The 20,924-nt window shown below is 41.2% G+C and overlaps 1 protein-coding gene across 1 annotated transcript in view; it reads left to right on the forward strand.

The window, feature by feature from the left end:
* The window catches only part of CFAP54 (cilia and flagella associated protein 54), a 397,088-nt gene that overhangs the window by 161,529 nt on the left and 214,635 nt on the right, over positions 1-20,924 (forward strand). The window contains exons 36-39 of the mRNA XM_034934266.2: positions 1,029-1,256; positions 7,034-7,257; positions 7,361-7,496; positions 14,937-15,039. Of these exons, the coding sequence (XP_034790157.2) occupies positions 1,029-1,256; positions 7,034-7,257; positions 7,361-7,496; positions 14,937-15,039 (691 nt within the window). The remainder of the gene's footprint in view (positions 1-1,028; positions 1,257-7,033; positions 7,258-7,360; positions 7,497-14,936; positions 15,040-20,924) is intronic.

A 20,924-nucleotide genomic window follows, 5' to 3' on the forward strand; every position in this document is an offset into this window, starting at 1 on the left:
TTCTCTCAAATGCTTTTCTTTCTTTTTCTTCTTAAATATTATATGAGACATGATTAAACCCAGAATTGGAATTGTTAGCTACAAAGAAATCAGTTTCTTTTTTTCACAGCAGGAAGGGCATATAAACTCCTCAAGAGGTAAGGAGAAATCTATCCTTTCTAGATAAGAAAGGAAGACAGGTTCTCATATGCCCCATGGAGTGGACAGAGTGATTTTTACATAATGTAATGTAAACCTGGATCACCTGCTTTGACCATAAGCATCGAATCCTATCCTGGCCTCCAGCTTCAGGGCCCTGGAAGAGCTGGTCCTGAGCACCTTGCAGAACTCAGCTCCTCTTACTCTTGCTGTTGTTTAGCTCACTCCCATGGGTCAGCAGTCTTGAAAGCACTTAGTTTGTTCCATCCTCAGCCCTCAGTTTCACCTTGCTGTTCCCGGAGCCGCAAATGCTCTTCTCCACCCAACACCCTCACTGCCACTTTCACATGACTTGTTCAATATTCAGATGTTTGCTCAAATACTACCTCATCAGAGAGGACTTCTTTCCTGACCACCCTGTCTAAAGCAACCTGTCCTGTAATGCTCTGTCAGGTTCCAACTCATTTCTGCTTTATTTTTCTTTATAAAACTTCTTATTGCTTGAAATTATGTTTTTATATGTCTACTTTTCTAGTGTCCGTCTCCCGAAATGAACGTAAGCAGCATGACGGCAGACCCAGTTTCCCTTGCTCGCTGCTGAATTCCCAGCACCTAGAACAATGGGTTAGCCATGCTGAACCCATGACTCCATTTCCTCATCTGTAAATTGGGTAAAATACTAGTACCTAGTGCACACTTACTTCATGGAAATCTTTGTTTGAAGTAAATGAGATAATGCATATAACAGTGTCTAACTCATGTAAGTGACCCTAACAAATGATGTTAGTTATTTTTACTATTGACACATAATATTTGGAAAAAGATGAAGTTGTTCAGAGATCTGTAACTTTTGGAACTTTGGGATCTTTTAAATTTTGTGTTTGTCATAGGTTCTTGCTCATCGTGGTGGCTATTGGACTCTGCTTCAGAACTGCTGTCGGGCCTTATGGAACTTTACTCAGGAACTACAAATACTTCTTAAACAGGCAGTGGATCTTGATAAAACATTTCCTATTAGCCAAGATGGTTTCCTGTGCACCTCTGTTTTACCATTCTATTTGGGAGCAGAATTACTTATTGACATGTTAATACAACTACAAAATACCAGTTCTATTAAGGTAAAGACACTTTGGTAATTATTTTTATTATATTCAGTTAAAAATATCATACTGTGCATCTTGGTATAAGTAGAAACTTTTTTTTTTGATTTCTCATTTGGTTTGTCTACATTTCATTTGCTTCTGATTATAATTTTGTTTACAATATATAACTTGCATTGATGTTAACTAACAATAGCTTAGCCTGAAAATTTAGCTTGTTATAGGGAAGGGAAAGTAACATGAACTGAACTCCAGCCCCTACATAAATTTGCCTTAATGCACTTAATCCTTATAACGATTTTTTGCCAGATAAAGAAATAGATTCCAAGGAAGATCACATAGCTTGAATAAAGATGTGATCGGCTGATCTTTATTCCACCACTTCTCTGTCTTGTCCTATTATTCTGGTCTGCTAGAATTTACAGCCATTTAAAATTTATCACACTGTGGTTTAAAGCATGGAAATAAAATTGAAGTAATATAAATAGAATATAACCTAAACACATTGAAAATTAGTAAACACATACACACGTTGTGCCATGAGGCTTATAACATTTCTAGAGGAAAATATTTGGCAATGGCAGAAAAGACAAAGAGGGTAAATTATTAAGGTTTTTACACTTTATATAAAGTGGTACAATATTAACTCTACGTGATAAGGATGTATTTAATGATCCCTTGAGTAACTAGTGAAAAAGAGACATAGCTGAAAAGTCAGCAAAGTAAAAGGGAAGACTAAGTAATGCTCAATTAACTCAAAAGAAGGCAGGGAAGAAGGAACAAAGGAACAAAAAACATGGGGCAAAGAGAAAACAAGTAGAAAACATTCACTCTAACTCAATGATGTCAATAACCGTATTTACTATTAGTGGGTTAAAGATGCCAAATAAAGGGTAGAGATTGTCTGACTGGATAAAAAAGCAAGACACATGTACCCGTCTACCAAGAGAAGTACTCTGAATATAAAGAAACAGGTAGATTGAAAATAAAAATATGGAAAGAGATATACCATGAGAACAATAAAGATAAAAAAGCCGATGAGTCTATATTGTTAGACAAGATAATAAAAGTCAAGGAGCATTATGAGAGATAAAGAGGGACATTTCGTGTTAAGAAGAACCTCAATTAATCAGGAAGACATGCCAATCATAAATATGTATGTACCTAATAAGAAAAATTCAAAATACATTCTGGACATCCAAAGCTTGAAGAACTTCCTGGATGATAAACACGTTGACGTGTCAGGAGGGTGACATGCCCTGATTCCACAGGGAGAGGGCATGGCAGCTCTGTGCCAGGGACCCTCTCAGACTTCACTCCATGTACCTCTTCACTAGGCTGTTCCTGAGTTTTCTTTACAATAAAACTGTAATTGTAAGTACAGTGCTTTCAGTGAGTTCTATGAGTCATTCTAGTGAATTATCAAATTGAAGGGGCTATGGAAACCCCTGAATTTATAGCTGGTCAGTCAGAAGATTAGGTGGCCTGTCACAACTGTGGTACCGTAAACCCAGGTGGAATGGAAACAGAGCATAAGTGCACGTGATGTGTTCACTGAGATGGGTCATATGCAGAGTCAAAAATAAGTCTTCAAAAATGTAAGACTGAACTCTTGAAGAGTATGTTCTTTGACCATTACAGAATTAAATTATAAAACGGTTTGCCATAATATAGGAAGAAAAATCTCCAAATATCTGGAAATTAAATAATACAATTCCAAATACCCCATGAGTCAAAGAAGAAAACACAAGAGAAATTAGAGAATATTTGAAACTAATAATAACACATCAAAATGTATGGCATTCAAATGAAGCAGGGCATAGATGGAAATTTATAGCTTTCAATGCTTAATAGGAAAGAAAAAACATATAATATCAATTATCTAAATGTTTATATACAGAAAAGAAGAGCAAATTAAATCTAAACTAAAGAGAAGAAAGGAAATAATAAAAAGAAATAAAAGAAATGATAAGAGCAGAAATCAATTAGATAAATATAAAGCAAAAACAATAAAGTCAAAATTTGATCTTTTAAATTAAAAATTATTAAATCTAGTATACTCATAGAAATACTGATGAAGAATAAAAGTGAGAAAAGCACAAATTACTCATATTAGTAGTGGAGGAGGGATATAACTACAAATCCTATAGATATTAAAAAAGGAAATATGATCAATTTTTGTTAATAAATTTGATCACTTAGGTGAAATGGACATATTTATTGGAAAGCACAACTTAACAATCTGACACAAGAAGAAACAGAAAATATGAATTGCCCTAAATGTACTAACAAACTTGACTTCATAATCAGAAACCTTCACATAAAGAAAATTCCAGACCCACAATATTTCTTTGGAAAATTTGAGCAAACACACATGGAAGAAATAATACATTTTATGCCAATGATTTTTATTTGTAAAAATTTATGGGGTACATGAGAAAATTTGTTATATGCATACAATGGGTTGTGATCAAGCCAGGGTATTCAGGGTGCCCATCACCCAAGTACAGTACATTTTCGTGAAGTATTGCATTTACTCCTTTTATCTTACTGCTCCTTTAAGTCACTCACTTGTCTTCATCCTCTCCTCTCACCTCTCACCTGTAACCCCCACCCTTCCCAGTCTTTGTTATCTACCTTTCCACTGTTAACCTCCATATGTTCACATTTTTTAGCTGCCACATATAAATGAGAGCATACAATATTTGTCTTTTTGTGTCTGGCTCATTTCACTTAATTTTTTTTTTTTTTTTAAAGAAATGAGACCAGCTTAACCCTAACAAATACCAACTGGAAAAGTATGAACTAATATCCCTCGTGAACATAGATTTGTCAATTCAGTGAAATCTCAATGAAAATCCCAATAGGCATTCTTTGGGGTATGAATTGAAATTCATTTTAAAATTTATAAGCAAATGCAAAAAAATGTGAATGGCCAAAAAAAATTTTTTTTTAAAAGAACAAATTGGAGGATTCACTATATATGTGATATCAAGGCTTACTAAAGCTATGGTAATTAGGAGAGTATGTTACTGACTTAAAGAGAGAAATATACCAATGGAACAAATAGAATCTGAAAATAGACCCATATATATGTTTTGTTTTTTTTTCCACCAAAGGAGTCAAAGCAGTTCAGAGGTTTCAAAAAGAAATGTCAACTCTAGGACCTAGATTGTTGCATTTAAATACATTTATCACTAAAGGAAACAGGGCTTCTTTGGAAAAAAAAAAGCTTGACTACCTTACCTCCTATGTGAACTATATTTGAGGATGACCAAATAGTTGATGAAGAGCAATTTTTCTTTACAAAAGTATCCAGGTAATAAATGAAGAAAGGATGTTTGAATTAGAATTACTAGGTTTCTGTAATTCTTAATGAATGAATTGGAGGATCAAGAGCACCTTATGGAATATACTTGCCAAAAAACAGAAATCTAACTGGAATCAGGTAGAATACTTACATTTATCCCACAATTTGTAGAAAATACAGTGGACAGAAGAACATTTTAAATGAAATTACAGGAATATCCTCAGTATAATTCAGATTATGGGAACTCTACAGGAAAACAATCTGATTTTTTTAACAAAAAATTTAATAAAGGAGGAGATGAAATCTATAAATTAAAAAAGACAAGAGACATAACCATTTACAATGTTTGGACCTTATTTTAATCTAATTAACACATACAGTTAAAAAAATCTGTAAGGCAATAAGGGAAATATAAACACTCCAGTATAATTATTCAATAATGATTTAAAGGAATTTCTGCTAATTTCTTTTTTTTAGGTAGGATTATAGTATTGTAGTTATGTTTTTGTATAACTAATTTTTATTTTTTAGAGATAAATACTAAAATATTTATAGATTAATTAATATAATTTTGCGGATATATTTCAAAATAATGGGGGAAGTGAGTATGTCCTAAGAGTTGATAATTATTGCAGCTGGTGGTGGGTACATGGGCTTCATTATATTATTTTCCCTACTTTTGTAAGTGTTAGAAATTTTCTTTAATAAAAAGTTTTTAAAAAATCACACATGGCCCATACAAAATCTTCAAAACTTAAAAGAGTCTGGCCTTGGCTGTGCCAGAAACCTCAATCTCCATATGCTATTTTGATCTCCAAATGTCAGTCTTGTTCATTTCTCAGTGTTGTTTATTTCTCAATGTTGCCAAATTTAGGAGGTCAATAGACAATTCTCTTCCCCCCCGCTCCCCGCTTTCGGATTGGGATCAACTGAGAGATGGGTGCTGAACAAGGCAATTGAGATAAAATACCAGCTTTGTTGGGTTTTTTTTTTTTTTTGAGACGGAGTTTTGCTCTTGTTGCCCAGGCTGGAGTACAATGGCACAATCTCGACTCACCACAACCTCCACCTCCTGGGTTCAAGCGATTCATTCTCCTGCCTCAGCCTCCTGAGTAGCTGAGATTACAGGCATGCGCCACCACACCCAGCTAATTTTTGTATTTTTAGTAGAGACAGGGTTTTTCCATGTTGGTCAGGCTGGTCTCAAACTCCCGACCTCAGTTGATCCGCCCTCCTCGGCCTCCCGAAGTGCTGGGATTACAGGCGTGAGCCACCATGCCTGGCCCTCAGCTTCATTGTTGATAAACACTATATTAGATAATGTAATAACTACAGAGGACTTCCCTGTCCTTCATCCCAGAAATAAGGCATGGGCATGACTAACTGATAGCACATCTGTGCTCCTAGAAGACTTACTGTAGAATCAGTGAATTATAGTGATTGAGCTCATCACATAAATAAAATATCAACTACTTTTTAAAAGTATGTCCCATGTGCTGGGCACTGTGCTGAGGATGCAAATTCATGTAAGTCACTGGTGCTACACCTGCTATTCTTACCTACACAGCCTGACTTCAGGTGTGCATACTGCATTTCACAGTCTGATGACTTCCAAAGTCTCTTCTAACTTCAAGGACTACAGCTCTTGTTAGAGGGGATGTTTATCCTCTACTTTTGTTGATACTTCACACCCATGTATATAGGTTACTTTTAGTGGTATTATTGGGATGGGAAGGCTGGACTTGAGTTACCCAACTGTTTTGGGCTATAATCTGGCCCTTATGTGGATCTAAGAGGCTTTGTTTTGCCTTAGGAATTTCCAGAGGTATACACAAATGTGTCAGGAACTCATAGGACATGCACACTATTGGTACATAGTAACTCTTTAGGCAAAAAGAAGGTCTCCTTGATGCTTTCCTCCTCCATAGGTGTGACATTTGCATCTAGGAATGGATATATTATTGTATAAATTAACGAATGTAACCAACATATTAGGGAACTTCATTATGTGTTTATACTAAAGTCCGGTTTTTTCCTAAAAATCTTACCATAATTGATTTCATATCCTTACTTAAATGGATAGTGACTATATACCAAGAACGATAGATGGTAATCTGTGTTGTCCAATATGGTAAACATTAGCCATATGTGGCTATTTAAATTTAAACTTGAATGAATTAAAATTAAACGAAATTAAAAATTCAGTTGCACTAATCACATTTCAAAAGCTTGGTAGCTGCAGGTTTCTAGTGGCTATAGGGAACAATAATGAACAGCACAAATATATAGCATGTTTCCATCATCACAGCAAGCTTTACTGGATAATACTGCATCAAATTATCAAACTTTGACTTGCATAAGAAAAATATTTTTTCTTTTCAGTTGAGTTCTTTTCCATGTTACATTTTTATTACATTCAGTTTTCAGAAAATATATGCAGTAAAATCTGAAATTACACATTTTTTTTTCACTGTGCTACTTGCAGCCTATTGAAGACAAAGGAGAATTCAGTGTTCCAAGCTGTTATGGGAATATTAAAAATGACAACGGTGGTTCTAGTCTTACCTTTGAGCATCCTTTGGATGATGTAAATGTGGTTGATTTGAAATGGATCCACGACTTTGTATTAAAATCTCTGGAAGTTTTATATCAAGTGGAAAAATGGGAAACACTTGTATCTCTTGCCATTCAGTTCAATACAGTTTCACAGTAAGTACTGCTGTAAGGGCAATTAAAAGTAGCAGACTTCATTGAAAAAAAAATGTCTTTTAACTAATGTTTTCTTTTTAATGTATTCTTTACCCCTGTCTAGTGAGAGGTATACAGAACAAGTGACACCACTTCTGGTGTATGCACAGCGCCAGCTTCTGCTGAGAATACAGAAGTTCAAGGGCCCAGATATTACCCAACAACCTTGTGCAAGGTATGAGGCTGAATATGGAGAGAAGGTAAGTTTAAGTTATTTCTATTATTCATGCTGTTGTGATTTCTAATTAGTCCACATATAAAATACAAAGATTTAGAAGTCAGATAAATCTTTTTATTTCTGCTTTAGTATTTCCACTTACTGGCATTTATCATTCAAATCAACAAACATTATTGAGAGCCTGCAGTCAAGGCAAACAGGAACTAAGTCCCTGTCCACAAGAAGTTCATATCAGGCCAAGACTAACTTAGCCATAAAGCACAATGGGGATGGTGTCTAGAGCCCACAATACTTTTTTCTTGTTTTTGTTTTTGTTTTAGATGAAGTCTCACTTTGTCACCCAGGCTGGAGTGCAGTGGTATAATCTCAGCTCACTGCAACCTCCGCCTCTTCCTTAGTGTGTTAATTCAGTCTGTGGCTCTAAGTACATCTCTATGATGATGACTTTTAAAATTACATCTCCACTGTAGATCTTTTTCCTAAATTTTGTGTTGATATATCTAACTGCCTGTATCAGCCAGGGTTCAATCGGGAGCAAAACTCGTAAAGACAGGGCTATTTTATCTTTGGAGGGGAAGAAATAAATTCAGTGTCTCCCACTGTGCCCTCACAACATGATTCTGACACCAGATGTGTGGGAATTTCTCCCCACCACTAAGCAGGAAATCAGTTCTGCAGTGGACACCAGCTGGGTGTCTTTCTTTTTTTGAAACAGAGTTTCACTCTTGTTGCCCAGGCTGGAGTGCAATGGCACGGTCTCGGCTCACTGCAGCCTCCGCCTCCCAGGTTCCTGCGTGTCTTTCAATTCAGTTTCTACACAATGTACCTGGAGATAGCATCAGATCCCAGAGGTGGGGGGGTTCTGCCCCAATTTCCAATGTTGATCTCAACACCTCCTGGGTTCAAGTGATTCTCCTGCCTCAGCCTTTCCAGTAGCTGGGATTACAGGTGACTGCCACCACGCCCGGCTAATTTTTGTATTTTTAGTAGAGACAGGGTTTCACCATGTTGGCCAGGCTGGTCTCAAACTGCTGACCTCAAGTGATCCTCCCACCTCAGCCTCCCAAAGTGCTGGGATTACAGGTGTGAACCACTGTAATCTAGAGCCGACAATACTTTCAGGGGCCCACTAAATGTTTTAATTTCTTTTAAAATAAGAAGAAAAAAATAACTTTCAGGGCAAATAAAATGTTTGAATTTCTACTTTCATATTCTTGTATTTATACCAACCCAATTATAAAATATCATTTTTAATATTTTTCAATGGAGAAATAGACTCATGAAGGCAAAAGTACCCAGGGGCCCTTGAAAGTCATGGTATATCTTGAATCAGGCAGAGAAAAGAGATAAGTACATTTTTCCATTGACTAATTTAACAAAGTGCATTGACTACCCAATCAGACCCATTGCATACAGTTGTACTGTGGGTGACCTGCCCAAGGGCCCCTGGCATACATGGGGCCTGAAATCCAGCCCCTCCTTGCCACACCAGCCTATGTGCTTGAGGTGTTGCATCCAGCCAGCAAGGACTCCATTTTCTTCTTCTCACAAAGGTTCCTTATGGCCCAGTGGTAACCTTGCCTCCTGCATATTCTGTGTGGTGAGAATACAGTTCTGAGTTCCTGTTTCATAAAGTTTAATTTCAGAGGGTTGGAAATAGGGCCAGAAAATAAACATGTAAACAGATGAGTAGAAAGACTTATAATCATTATAAGGTCTCTGAAGAAAATAAGTCAACGGACTAGAGATGAACTGGGTGAGAGGTGGTAACTTTAGTAAGGGTGATTTAGAAGACGTCTTGGAGATGATGGCATTTGATGAGAGGGGCCAGCCATACAGTGATCTAGGGAAAGAACATTGTAGCCCAAGAGAAAAAGAATGGCCCATGCCCTGCAGTGGGACAGAAAGAAGGCCTATATGGCTGAAGCGTAGCAAACAAGGGGCGTGGGAGAAAGAGGAGGCTGCTCCTTCCGAGGATTTTTTGTTGCTTCTTCTTCTCCCCAGTGTCCCAATGTGAGTGTACCCCAAGACTATGTTCTTGGACCCCTTTTCTTCTCCATCCACATACTCTTCCATAGTGAGTTAATTCAATCTATGTGTCTAAGTACCATCTCTGTGATGATGAATTTTGTAATTACATCTGCATTCTAGATCTTTCTCCTGAATTTTGTGTTGATATATCTAACTGCCTGTATCAGCCAAAGTTCAACCAGAAGACCAAAACTAGTAAGACAAGTCTATCTTATCTCTGGAGGGGAAAAAATAAACTCAATGTCTCCCACTATGCTCTTACATGATTCTGACACCAGATGTGTGGGGATTTCTCCCCACCACTAAGCAAGAAATCAGTTCTGCAGTGGACACCAGCTAGGTGTCTTTCAGTGCAATTTCTATACAATCTACGTGGAGATAGCATCAGACCCCAGAGGTTGGGGGCTCTGTTCTGACTTCCAGTGTTGAACTCAAGCCCCAGGTTGTGACCTGTGCTTCTGACTGACAGGTGACAAATTAGGGTTCCTATGACCCACTCCTTGGGTTCGATTAATTTGCTAGAGTGGCTCGCAGAACTCAGAGAAACACTTGCTTACATTCGCCAGTTTATTATAAAGAAAATTACAAAAGATACAGATGAAGAGATACATAGGGTGAGGCAGAGGGGAAGGGGCACAGAGCTTTCATGGATCCACCAGCCTCCGGGAACCTCCACATGTTCAGCTATCCAGAAGCTCCCTAAACCCAGTCCTTTGGGTTTTTTTTTTTAATGGAGGTTTCATTATGGAAGCATAATTGATTAAATCATTGGCCATTGATGATCAGCTTAACCTTTCACCCCTCTCTTCTTTGCAGAGGTTGGGGAATAGGGCTGAAAGTTCTTATCCTGCCGTGGTCTTTCTGGTGAGCAGCCCCTATCCTGAAGCTACCTAGGGGTTGCCAGCTATCAATCAACTTATTAGCATACAAAAAGATACCACTGTGGAGATTCCAAGGATTTTAGGAGTTGTATGTCAAGAAACAGGGACAAGACCAAATATATATTTTACAGTATCACATCTGTCTAGCTAGCTAGCTAGCTGGCTATCCATCAAAGGATTTACTACAAGAATTTGGCTTATATGATTGTGGAGGCCAGCTAAGCAAGCTTCAGATCCATAGGGCAGGCAGTCAGGATCATGAGCAGGAAGGAACCCCAGATGGACAGAGGCTGTTACTCATAGGCAGTCAGTGAGGGAAGATCCAGCCAGTAGAGGACAGTTGTAGAAGCAGCTGCTGCTGGTGTTTGAAGTCCTGGAGACTGCGGGCATGTCAGACTCATCTGCTTAGGTCAGGTCCACTGAGAGTAATCTCCCTTGTTTAAAGTCAATTTAATTAGTATCTGCAAAATCCCTTCACAGTAGCACCTAATTTGATTGAATAACTGGGGTGAATTGTGTGTATGCCAGAAAGTAGATGCTTCCCTCTCTTTCCTCCTCATAGTTTAGCCCTAACCAAGTTGATCCATTAAAAAATCATCACACTGCCCAATCATCATCATTTCTTAGATGAAGAATACAATTTCTAAATTTAGCACATCTCAAACAAGCCTGTTCTGCTAAGTCTTCTTCAGTCAATGACAAGCCTCCTGTCCTGGCTGCCAGACACCTTGGAGACATCCCTGCCTCCTCTCTTGCTCTCACACCCCACTTCCAGCTGGTTACCAAGACCTCTACCCTCAAAATACAATCCAAATTGGAGCACTGCTCGCTACCTCCAACACTCCCTCTTTAATTACTATAGAATGCACCTCACTATTTGTTTATTATCCAAACCCTTGTTGCATTTGCTTGGGTTAATGCAGTGACTTCCTAATCACCCTGAACCCCACTTTCAGCCTATAATATATTCTTTTTGTTGTTGTTGTTTTGAGATGGAGTCTTAGTCTGTCACCCAGGCTGGAGTGCAGTGGAGCGATCTTGCCTCGCTGCAACCTCTGCCTCCTAGGTTGAAGCGATTTTCATGCCTCAGCTTCCTGAGTACCTGGGATTACAGGTGTGAGCCACCACACCTGGCTGATTTTTGTATTTTTAGTAGAGATGGGGTTACACCATGTTGACCAGGTTGGTCTTGAACTCCTGACCTCAGGTGATCCACCTGCCTTGGCCTCCCAGAGTGCTGGGATTACAGGTGTGAACCACCACACCCAGCCTGTAATCTATTCTTAATGCAGCAGATACAATCACCTTTTAAACCCCAAGTCAGGTTCTGTCACACCTCTGTTTAAAACCCTATGGTGGCTTCCCACCCTATTCAGAGTAAAGTGAACATCTTTTCATGACCTTAATATAACTTATCCTATATAACATATCCCCCTGATCTCTCCAGTAACTCCTGTCCTATTACTCCCAGGCAGGTTTTCACCGCACTGTTGTGTGAGCTGTTCCTGCCTCAGGGTCTTTGTATTTGCTGTTGCCCCTGCTTGGAGTGCTGCTCCCCAAACATCCACATTGGATCCCTCACCTTTTCCCAATCTTTGCTAAATTTTACATTCTCTGTGAGGCTATTCCACACTACCATATTTACAACTATGTGCCTTTTTTTTTTTTTTTAAATTTATTTATTTTTATTGATCATTCTTGGGTGTTTCTCACAGAGGGGGATTTGGCAGGGTCATAGGACAATAGTGGAGGGAGGGTCAGCAGATAAACAAGTGAACAAAGGTCTCTGGTTTTCCTATGCAGAGGACCCTGCGGCCTTCCGTAGTGTTTGTGTCCCTGGGTACTTGAGATTAGGGAGTGGTGATGACTCTTAACGAGCATGCTGCCTTCAAGCATCTGTTTAACAAAGCACATCTTGCACCACCCTTAATCCATTTAACCCTGAGTGGACACAGCACATGTTTCAGAGAGCACAGAGTTGGGGGTAAGGTCACCGATCAACAGGATCACAAGGCAGAAGAATTTTTCCTAGTACAGAACAAAATGAAAAGTCTCCCGTGTCTACCTCCCTCTACACAGACATGGCAACCATCCGATCTCTCAATCCCCTCCCCGCCTTTCCCCCGCTTCTATTCCACAAAACCGCCATTGTCATCATGGCCCATTCCCAATGAGCTGCCGGGTACACCTCCCAGACGGGGCGGTGGCTGGGCAGAGGGGCTCCTCACTTCCCAGTAGGGGCGGCCGGGCAGAGGCACCCCTCATCTCCCGGACCGGGCGGCTGGCCGGGCGGGGGGCTGACCCCCCCACCTCCCTCCCAGACAGGGCGGCTGGCCAGGTGGGGGGCTGATCCCCCCACCTCCCTCCCGGATGGGGTGGCTGGCCGGGCGGGGGGCTGACCCCCCCACCTCCTTCCCAGACCAGGCAGCTGGCCGGGCAGAGGGGCTCCTCACTTCCCAGTAGGGGCGGCCGGGCAGAGGCGCCCCTCACCTCCCGGACGGGGCGGCTGGCCGGGCGGGGGGCTGACCCCCCCACCTCCCTCCCGGTCGGGGTGGTTGGCCTGGCAGGGCGCTGACGCCCCCACCTCCCTCCTGGACGGGGTGGCTGGCCGGGCAGAGGGGCTCCTCACTTCCTAGTAGGGGCGGCCGGGCAGAGGCGCCCCTCACCTCCCGGACGGGGCGGCTGGCCGGGCAGGGGGCTGACCCCCCCACCTCCCTCCCGGATGGGGCGGCTGGCCGGGCAGAGGGGCTCCTCACTTCCCAGTAGGGGCGGCCGGGCAGAGGCGCCCCTCACCTCCCGGACGGGGCGGCTGGCCGGGCGGGGGGCTGACCCCCCCACCTCCCTCCCGGACGGGGCGGCTGGCCGGGCGGGGGGCTGACCCCCCCACCTCCCTCCCGGACAGGGCGGCTGGACTGGTGGGGGCTGACCCCCACCTCCCTCCTGGATGGGGTGGCTGCCGGGCAGAGACGCTCCTCACTTCCCAGACGGGGTGGCTGCCGGGCGGAGGGGCTCCTCACTTCTCATATGGGGTGGTTGCCAGGCGGAGGGTCTCCTCACTTCTCAGACGGGGCAGCTGGGCAGAGACGCTCCTCACCTCCCAGACGGGGTCGCGGCCGGGTAGAGGCGCTCCTCACTTCCCAGACGGGGCGGCGGGGCAGAGGCGCTCCCCACATCTCAGACGATGGGCGGCTGGGCAGAGACGCTCCTCACTTCCTAGATGGGATGGTGGCCGGGCAGAGATGCTCCTCACTTTCCAGACTGGGTAGCCAGGCAGAGGGGCTCCTCACGTCCCAGATGATGGGCGGCCAGGCAGAGACGCTCCTCACTTCCCAGACGGGGTGGCGGCCGGGCAGAGGCTGCAATCTCGGCACTTTGGGAGGCCAAGGCAGGCGGCATGCTTCGCCGGGTGGTCAGAGCTATTCGCCCATAGTCCGTAGCCCAGAGCCGGGGCTGCTCGGCTCTCCGTCCCGGGGGGCCGGGGCCGGGCTGGAGGCGTGCGAGCCTCTCATCGCCGCCTCCCAGCGCAGCCACCCGAGCCGCCGCCGCCGCCGCCGCCTCCCTCCTCCATGGCTGCGGCGCCGCCCGAATTCAGCATCACTCAACTATGTGCCTTTTTGGTCTATGTCTCTCTAGAGCATTTGCAATTCTTTAATATATTATATAATGTACCACACTATTTGTTTATTATCTGTCTTCTTCCACTAAGATGCTTCACAAGAGTAAGAATTTTTATTTTGTTCTCTGCTACATCATCCCTTCTTCTTGTAACAGTGTTTGGCACGTAATAGGTGTTCAGTAAAGATCCGTTTAAGGAAGCTGGAGAAATAGAAAAGACTAGATCAAGTAGGGCCTTATGAGGTTGTGGGAAGAAATTTGTATTTTATTAGGTTGCATTTACTTCTCATTATAAAAGTACTACTCACAAGGGACAGTAAAGAAGAAGCGTCTATATCAGACTGGGGTTCCAGGAGGACTGTATTTTGAGTGATAGGTTAGTTCAAGGGATGGAGTGAAGAAACGAAGAGAAGAGGGTCTTGGGCCCTTTAAAATAATTTTTGTCTTTTTAAAACTTTTCTGTTTTCAGATATTTTATTATCTTAGGACTCATATCTGTTAGAAAATAAATTATCAAAATACTACAGAGGAAGTTAGTTCTGAAAAACTTCACCAGGGAAAATAAAATTGCATTAATTATAAGTAGGGTGGAAAAATCTGCCATTGGGAAAGCAGATTATTTTTTAATTTATATAGTGGAAGATATATTTAGACCAGTGAATTTATAGAATATTAGGAAATCATATTCTAATTGCTCTACATAATTTGCCTGATGTTCTTCCAGCTGTGCTGTACAAAAGAAATATGAAAAATTATGGAGCTGCTTTTTTTCATGAAAGTTCTCATGATTAGACGCTATTCTGCCAGCTTTTTTTGTAGCATTGTTATGTATCTCTTTATTCTGATAAATAAAAAATGAGAGAAACATTTCAAGTAAGCAAAATTTTTAACTATAAATACCTGACTAATATTTGTTTTCACCTTTCTTTTTAAAGATAACCTGCCGAAATTTCATTGGGAAGCAGCTTAAGATTAATTCTTCAACCATTGAAGAAACAAGCAACTGCACAGATTTGCTAAAAATGCTTATCTCTTCAGGTCAGAACCAATCTTAGCTTGAATGTTTATTTTCTCTAAATCGAGGTTTGCCATTGTGTTCTGCATGTCAAACCTTCCATAATTAGTATGTTTGTAAAAATGTATTTTGCAGGTTTAGTTGACTAAAAATAATGCATTTGATTTTTGCCATCTTATGTTGCTATAAATGTTACTTAAGGGGGATTAAAACACATTTTATTTATTTTTATTTTAAACTTTTAAGTGCAGGGGTCCATGTGCAGGTTTGTTACATAGGTAAACTTGTGTCATGGGGGCTTGTTTTACAGATTATTTTATCACCCAGCTGTTAAGCCTAGGACCCATTAGTGATTTTTCCTAATCCTCTCCATCCTCTTCACCCTCTGATAGGCCAGAGTGTGTGTTATTCTCCTCTATGTGTCCATGTGTTCTTATTATTTAGCTCCTACTTATAAGTGAAGACATGTGGTATTTGGTTTTCTATTCCTGCATTCATTTCCTAAGGATAATGACCTGCAGCTCCATCCATGTTCCTGCCAAGGACATGATCTAATTCTTTTTTATGACTGCATAGTATTCCATGGTGTATATGTCTCACATTTTCTTTATCCAGTCTATCATTGATGGGCATTTAGGTTCATTCCACTTCTTTGCTAATTGCTCTACATAATTTGTCTAATGTTCTTCCAGCTGTGCTCTACCAAGAACGTGTGTGTGTGTGTGTGTGTGTCTTTATAATAGAACAATTTATATTCCTTTGGATATATATATATATATATCCCATAATGGGATTGCTAGGTCAAATGGTATTTCTGTCTTTAGGTCTTTCAGGAATTGCACCACTGTTTTCCACAATGGTTGAACTAATTTACACTCCCACTAACAATATATAAGCGTTCCTTTTTCTCTACAACCTTGCCAGCATCTGTTGTTTTTTTACTTTTTACTAGCAGACATTCTGACTGGTGTGAGATGGTATCTCATTGTTGTTTTGATTTGCATTTCTCCAATGATCAGTGATACTGAGCTTTTTTTCGTATGATTGTTGGCCACATGTATGTTTTTTTTTTTTGAGAATTCTCTGTTCATGTCTTTTGCCCACTGTTTAATGGGGTTGTTTGTTTTTTTCTTGTAAATTTGCTTAAGTTCCTTATAGATGCTGGATATTAGACCTTTGTTGGATGCATAGTTTGGAAAAATTGTCTCCCACCGTAGGGAGATATATCTGTTTACAATGTTGATAGTTTCTTCTGCTGTGCAAAAGCTGTTTAGTTTAATTAGATCCCATTTGTCAATTTTTGCTTTTGTTGCAATTGCTTTTGACATCTTCATCGTGAAATCTTTGCCTGTGCCTGTGTCCTGAATGGTATTGCCTAGGTTGTCTTCCAGGGCTTCTATAGTTTTGGGTTTTGCAATTAAGTCTTTAGTCCATCTTGAGTTAGTTTATGTATATAGTGTAAGGAAGGGGTTTAGTTTCAATCTTCTATATATGGCCAGCCAGTTATCCCAGCACCATTTATTGAATAGGGAATTTTTTTCCTATTGCTTGTTTTGTCAAGTTTGTTGAAGATTAGATAGTTTTAGATGTGCAGTCTTATTTCTCAGCTCTGTATTCTGTTCCACTGGTGTACGTGTCTCTTTTGTACCAGCACCATGCTGTTTTGGTTACTGTAGCCCTGTAGCATAGTTTTGAAGTCAGGTAGTGTGATGCCTCCAGCTTTGTCCTTTTTGCTTAGTATTGTCTTGGCTATTCAGGCTCTTTTTTGGTTCCACATGAGTTTTCAAATAGGTTTTTCTTATTCTGTGAAGAATCTCAATGGTAGTTCAATAGGAATAGCAGTGAATCTATAAATTGCTTTGGGCAATATGACTCTTTTAATGATATTGATTCTTCCCATCCATGAGCATGGAATGTTTTTCCATTTGTTTGTGTCGTCTCTGATTTCTTTGAGCAGTGGTTTGTGGTTCTTTTAGAGACCTTTCACTTCCATATTTAGCTGTATTCCTAAATATTTTATTCTTTTTGTAAAATGCATTTTTAAAAAGTTCAATCTGTAAGTTAGATAAGAGAAATAAAAGGAAAAGAGATATTGATGGGCAAAAACAAAGATGGAAAAAGGTTGTTTTGCACATTTTTTTCTTCTTTTTATCTTATTTATGAATGCTTTCGGTATTTGGCCTTTTGCTATTTTCCTTATTCTGTTTCAACTCCCATAATAGCTTCCATTTCCATAATCAATATAGATTATTCTATTGGTTTTACTATGGTTAAGTTGTAGACCTTTTAACTAGAGCACAGGCGAAGATTTGGGAATGTCATGTCTTCTTTGCTTTTACTGATAAGCCCTGGATTAGTCAGTTCTCATGCTGCTCATAAAGACATACCTGGGACTGGATAATTTATAAACAAAAAGAAGTTTAATGAATTCACAGTTCCAGATGGCTGGAGAGGCCACACAATCACGGCAGAAGGCAAAGGAGGAGCAAAGGCACATCTTACATGGCGGCAAGCTGGACAGCATGTGCAGGGGAACTGCCCTTTATAAACCATCAGATATCGTGAGACTTATTCACTATCATGAGAACAGCATGGGAAAATCCACCATGATGATTCAGTTACCTCCCACTGGGTCCCTCCCACCATATGTGGGGATTATGGAAGCTACAATTCAAGATGAGATTTGGGTGGGGACACAGCCAAACCATATCATTCTGCCCCTGACCCCTCCCAAATCTCATGTCCTCACATTTCAAAACCAATCATGCCTTCCCAACAGTCCCCCAAAGTTTTAACTTATTTCAGAATTAACTCAAAAGTCCACAGTCCAAAGTCTCATCTGAGGCAAGGCAAGTCCTTCAGCCTATGAGCCTGTAAAATCAAAAGCAAGTTAGTTACTTCCTAGATACAGTGGGGGTACAGGCATTGGACAAATACACCCATTCCAAATGGAGAAATTGGCCAAAACAAGTAAATCCAAAATCCAATAAGGCAGTCATTAAACCTTAAAGTTCCAAAATGATTACCCTTGACTCCATGTCTTACATCCAGGCCATGCTGATGCAAGAGGTGGGCTCCTACAGCCTTGTGGGTTTGCAGGGTATGGCCTCCCTCCTGGCTGCTTTCACAGGCTGGTGTTGAGTGTCTGTGGCTTTTCTGTGCACACAGTGCAAGCTGTCACTGGATCTATCATTTTGAGGTCTGGAGGATGGTGGCCCTCTTCTCACAGCTCCACTAGGCAGTACCCCAGTGGAGACTCTGTGTGGGGGCTCCAACCCCACATTTCCCTTCTGACTACCCTGACAGAGGTTCTCCATGAGGGACCCACCCCTGCAGCAAACTTCTGCCTGGACATTCAGGTGTTTCCATATATCCTCTGAAATCTAGGTGGATGTCCCAAATCTCAGTTCCTGACTTCTGTGCACCTGCAGACTCAACACCATGTGGAAACTTCCAAAGCTTGGGGCTTGCACCCTCTGAAGCCATGGCCTGAGCTGTACCTTAACCCCTTCTAGCTATGGCTGGAGCAGCTGGGATGAAGGGCACCAAATCCCTAGGCTGCACACAGCAGTGGGGCCCTTGACCTGGCCCAGGAAATCCTTTTTCTCTGGTAGGCCTTTGGGTCTGTGATGGGAGGGGCTGCTGCGAAGGTCTCTGACATGATATGGAGACATTTTCCCCATTGCCTTGGTGAGTAACATTTGGATCCTTGTTACTTATGCAAATTTCTGTAGCCTGCTTGAATTTCTCCTCAGAAAATGGGTTTTTCTTTTGTACTGCATTGTCAGGCTGTAAATTTTCCCAACGTTTATGCTCTGTCACCTCTTGAACACTTTACTCCTTAGAAATTTCTTCTGCCAGATACACTAAATCATCTCTCAAGTTCAAAGTTCCACAGATCTCTAGGGCAGGGGCAAAATGCTGCCAGTCTCTTTGCATAGCAAGAGTGACCTTTACTCCAGTTTCCAACAAGTTCCTCATCTCCATCTGAGACCACCTCAGCCTGGACTTTGTTGTCCATATCACTATCAACATTTTGGTCAAAGCCATTCAACAAGTCTCTAGGAAGTTCCAGACTTTCCCACATCTTCATTTCTTCTGAGCCCTCTAAATCTCTAGGAAGTTCCAAAGTTTCCCACATTTTCCTGTCTTCTTCCGAGCCCTCCAAACTGTTCCAACCTCTGCCTGTTACCCAGTTCCTTAGTTGATTTCACATTTTCAGGTATCTTTATAGCAGCACCCCACTACCTGGTACCAGTTTACTGTATTAGGCCATTCTCATGCTGCTAATAAAGACTTACCCAAGACTGGATAATTTATAAAGAAAAAGAAGTTTAGCAGACTCAGTTCCACGAGGCCTCACAATCATGGTGGAAGGAGAAGGAGGAGCAAAGGCACATCTTATATGGTGGCAGGCAAGAGAGTGTGTGCAGGGGAACTCCCATTTATAAAACCATCAGATCTCATAAGACTTATTCATTATCATGAGAACAGCAGGGGAAAAACCAACCCCCATGATTCAATTACCTTCCACTGGGTTCTTCCCATGACACATGGGGATTATGGGAGCTACAATTCAAGATGAGATTTGGGTGGGGACATAGCCAAATTGTATTAAGCCCTTTTGGAATGTTTTTGGCCATGCAGCTTGTAGGAATGATGCAATAGAATGAGTTGAAAATGGAAATAATACTTTCTCTAAATTGCATTTTTCATGTGTCTCTGTTTCTGGTATCAAAAAGCCATGTAAGTCTTCCCTTTGAAGTGTTAGGATTCTTTCACTTATTCATCTGTTCATTTTATGTTTGTATATGCATATAAATGTAAGCATTCATTCATTTATTTATGGAGCCAGTCAGCTAGTCATTCAGCAAACATTTACTGAGTATCTGCTATGTGTGAAGTGCCTGTACTAGGTACTGAGGATGTAAAGATGAATAAGACTAAAGATTTGTTGCCCAGGAGTTTAGGGTCCATTAAAGGAGATGAATAAAAAACCCAGAGATTATAGTATAGAGTGATAAGACATGTAATGTTATTACTACTGCTGCTGCCATAAACAATAATAGTTAACAGCTAGCACCTGCTTTTGTGAGACTGCAAGAAATCCAGTGGGGCTAACAGCAAAGGAAAAGGCAAAAGCTGAGGTTAGAAAGGTTGGCAGAAATTAGATAATAAACTCTCTTAGAGGGAAGGATAGAGATCTAGTTTTATCTGGAGAACTGAGGGGAGCTAGTTAAAAGGATTTAAAGAAAGAAAGTGAAATGATCATATTGGCATTCTTTTCACTTGATCTTAGCCCAAAGGCCAAGAAGTGTTATATTTGCGTGTTTTTGAAAACCTTTGTCAGCTGCGTGGGAAACAGATTGAAAGGAGACCAAATGGAAGTAGGAGAGTGGCCACTGCTTTCTTGTGTCTTAAAGTAGAGATGATGAAAGCCTGGACTTGGGTGGTCAGCATAGAGGAGGGGACAGATGTGAAGGAGAGACAGAGGATGTCCACAGGACTGTGATCCACACTGGCTGGAGGTGGCGGATGGGTGAGGAAGGGAGGAGTTCAAGTCGCCTTGGTTTCTGGCTTGGGTAGCCAGATGGATGATGATGCCTTCACCCAGACAGGAAAACTGGAGAGGGGCAGGTTAGAGGAAAAGGTCACTTTGGAATTACTTGCTTGGATTTAGTTCATCCAAACTTGGATGACAATGAGTAGAGCTATCCAGTGTATGGTTGGATATACTAATGCGGCACTCAGGAGAGAGCAGATTGGAGATTTGTATTTTAGTCATCAATATATTGGTGGTGGTTGAAGTCAAGGGTTTGGATGAGGTCACCCAGGGAGAGTTACATGGAGCATAAACTTGAGGATGGCGTCCTGGATAGCACCAACATTTAGGAAGCTGCGTCAGTCA

Source organism: Pan paniscus, chromosome 10, assembly GCF_029289425.2.
Source record: "Pan paniscus chromosome 10, NHGRI_mPanPan1-v2.0_pri, whole genome shotgun sequence".
Lineage (NCBI taxonomy): Eukaryota > Metazoa > Chordata > Mammalia > Primates > Hominidae > Pan > Pan paniscus.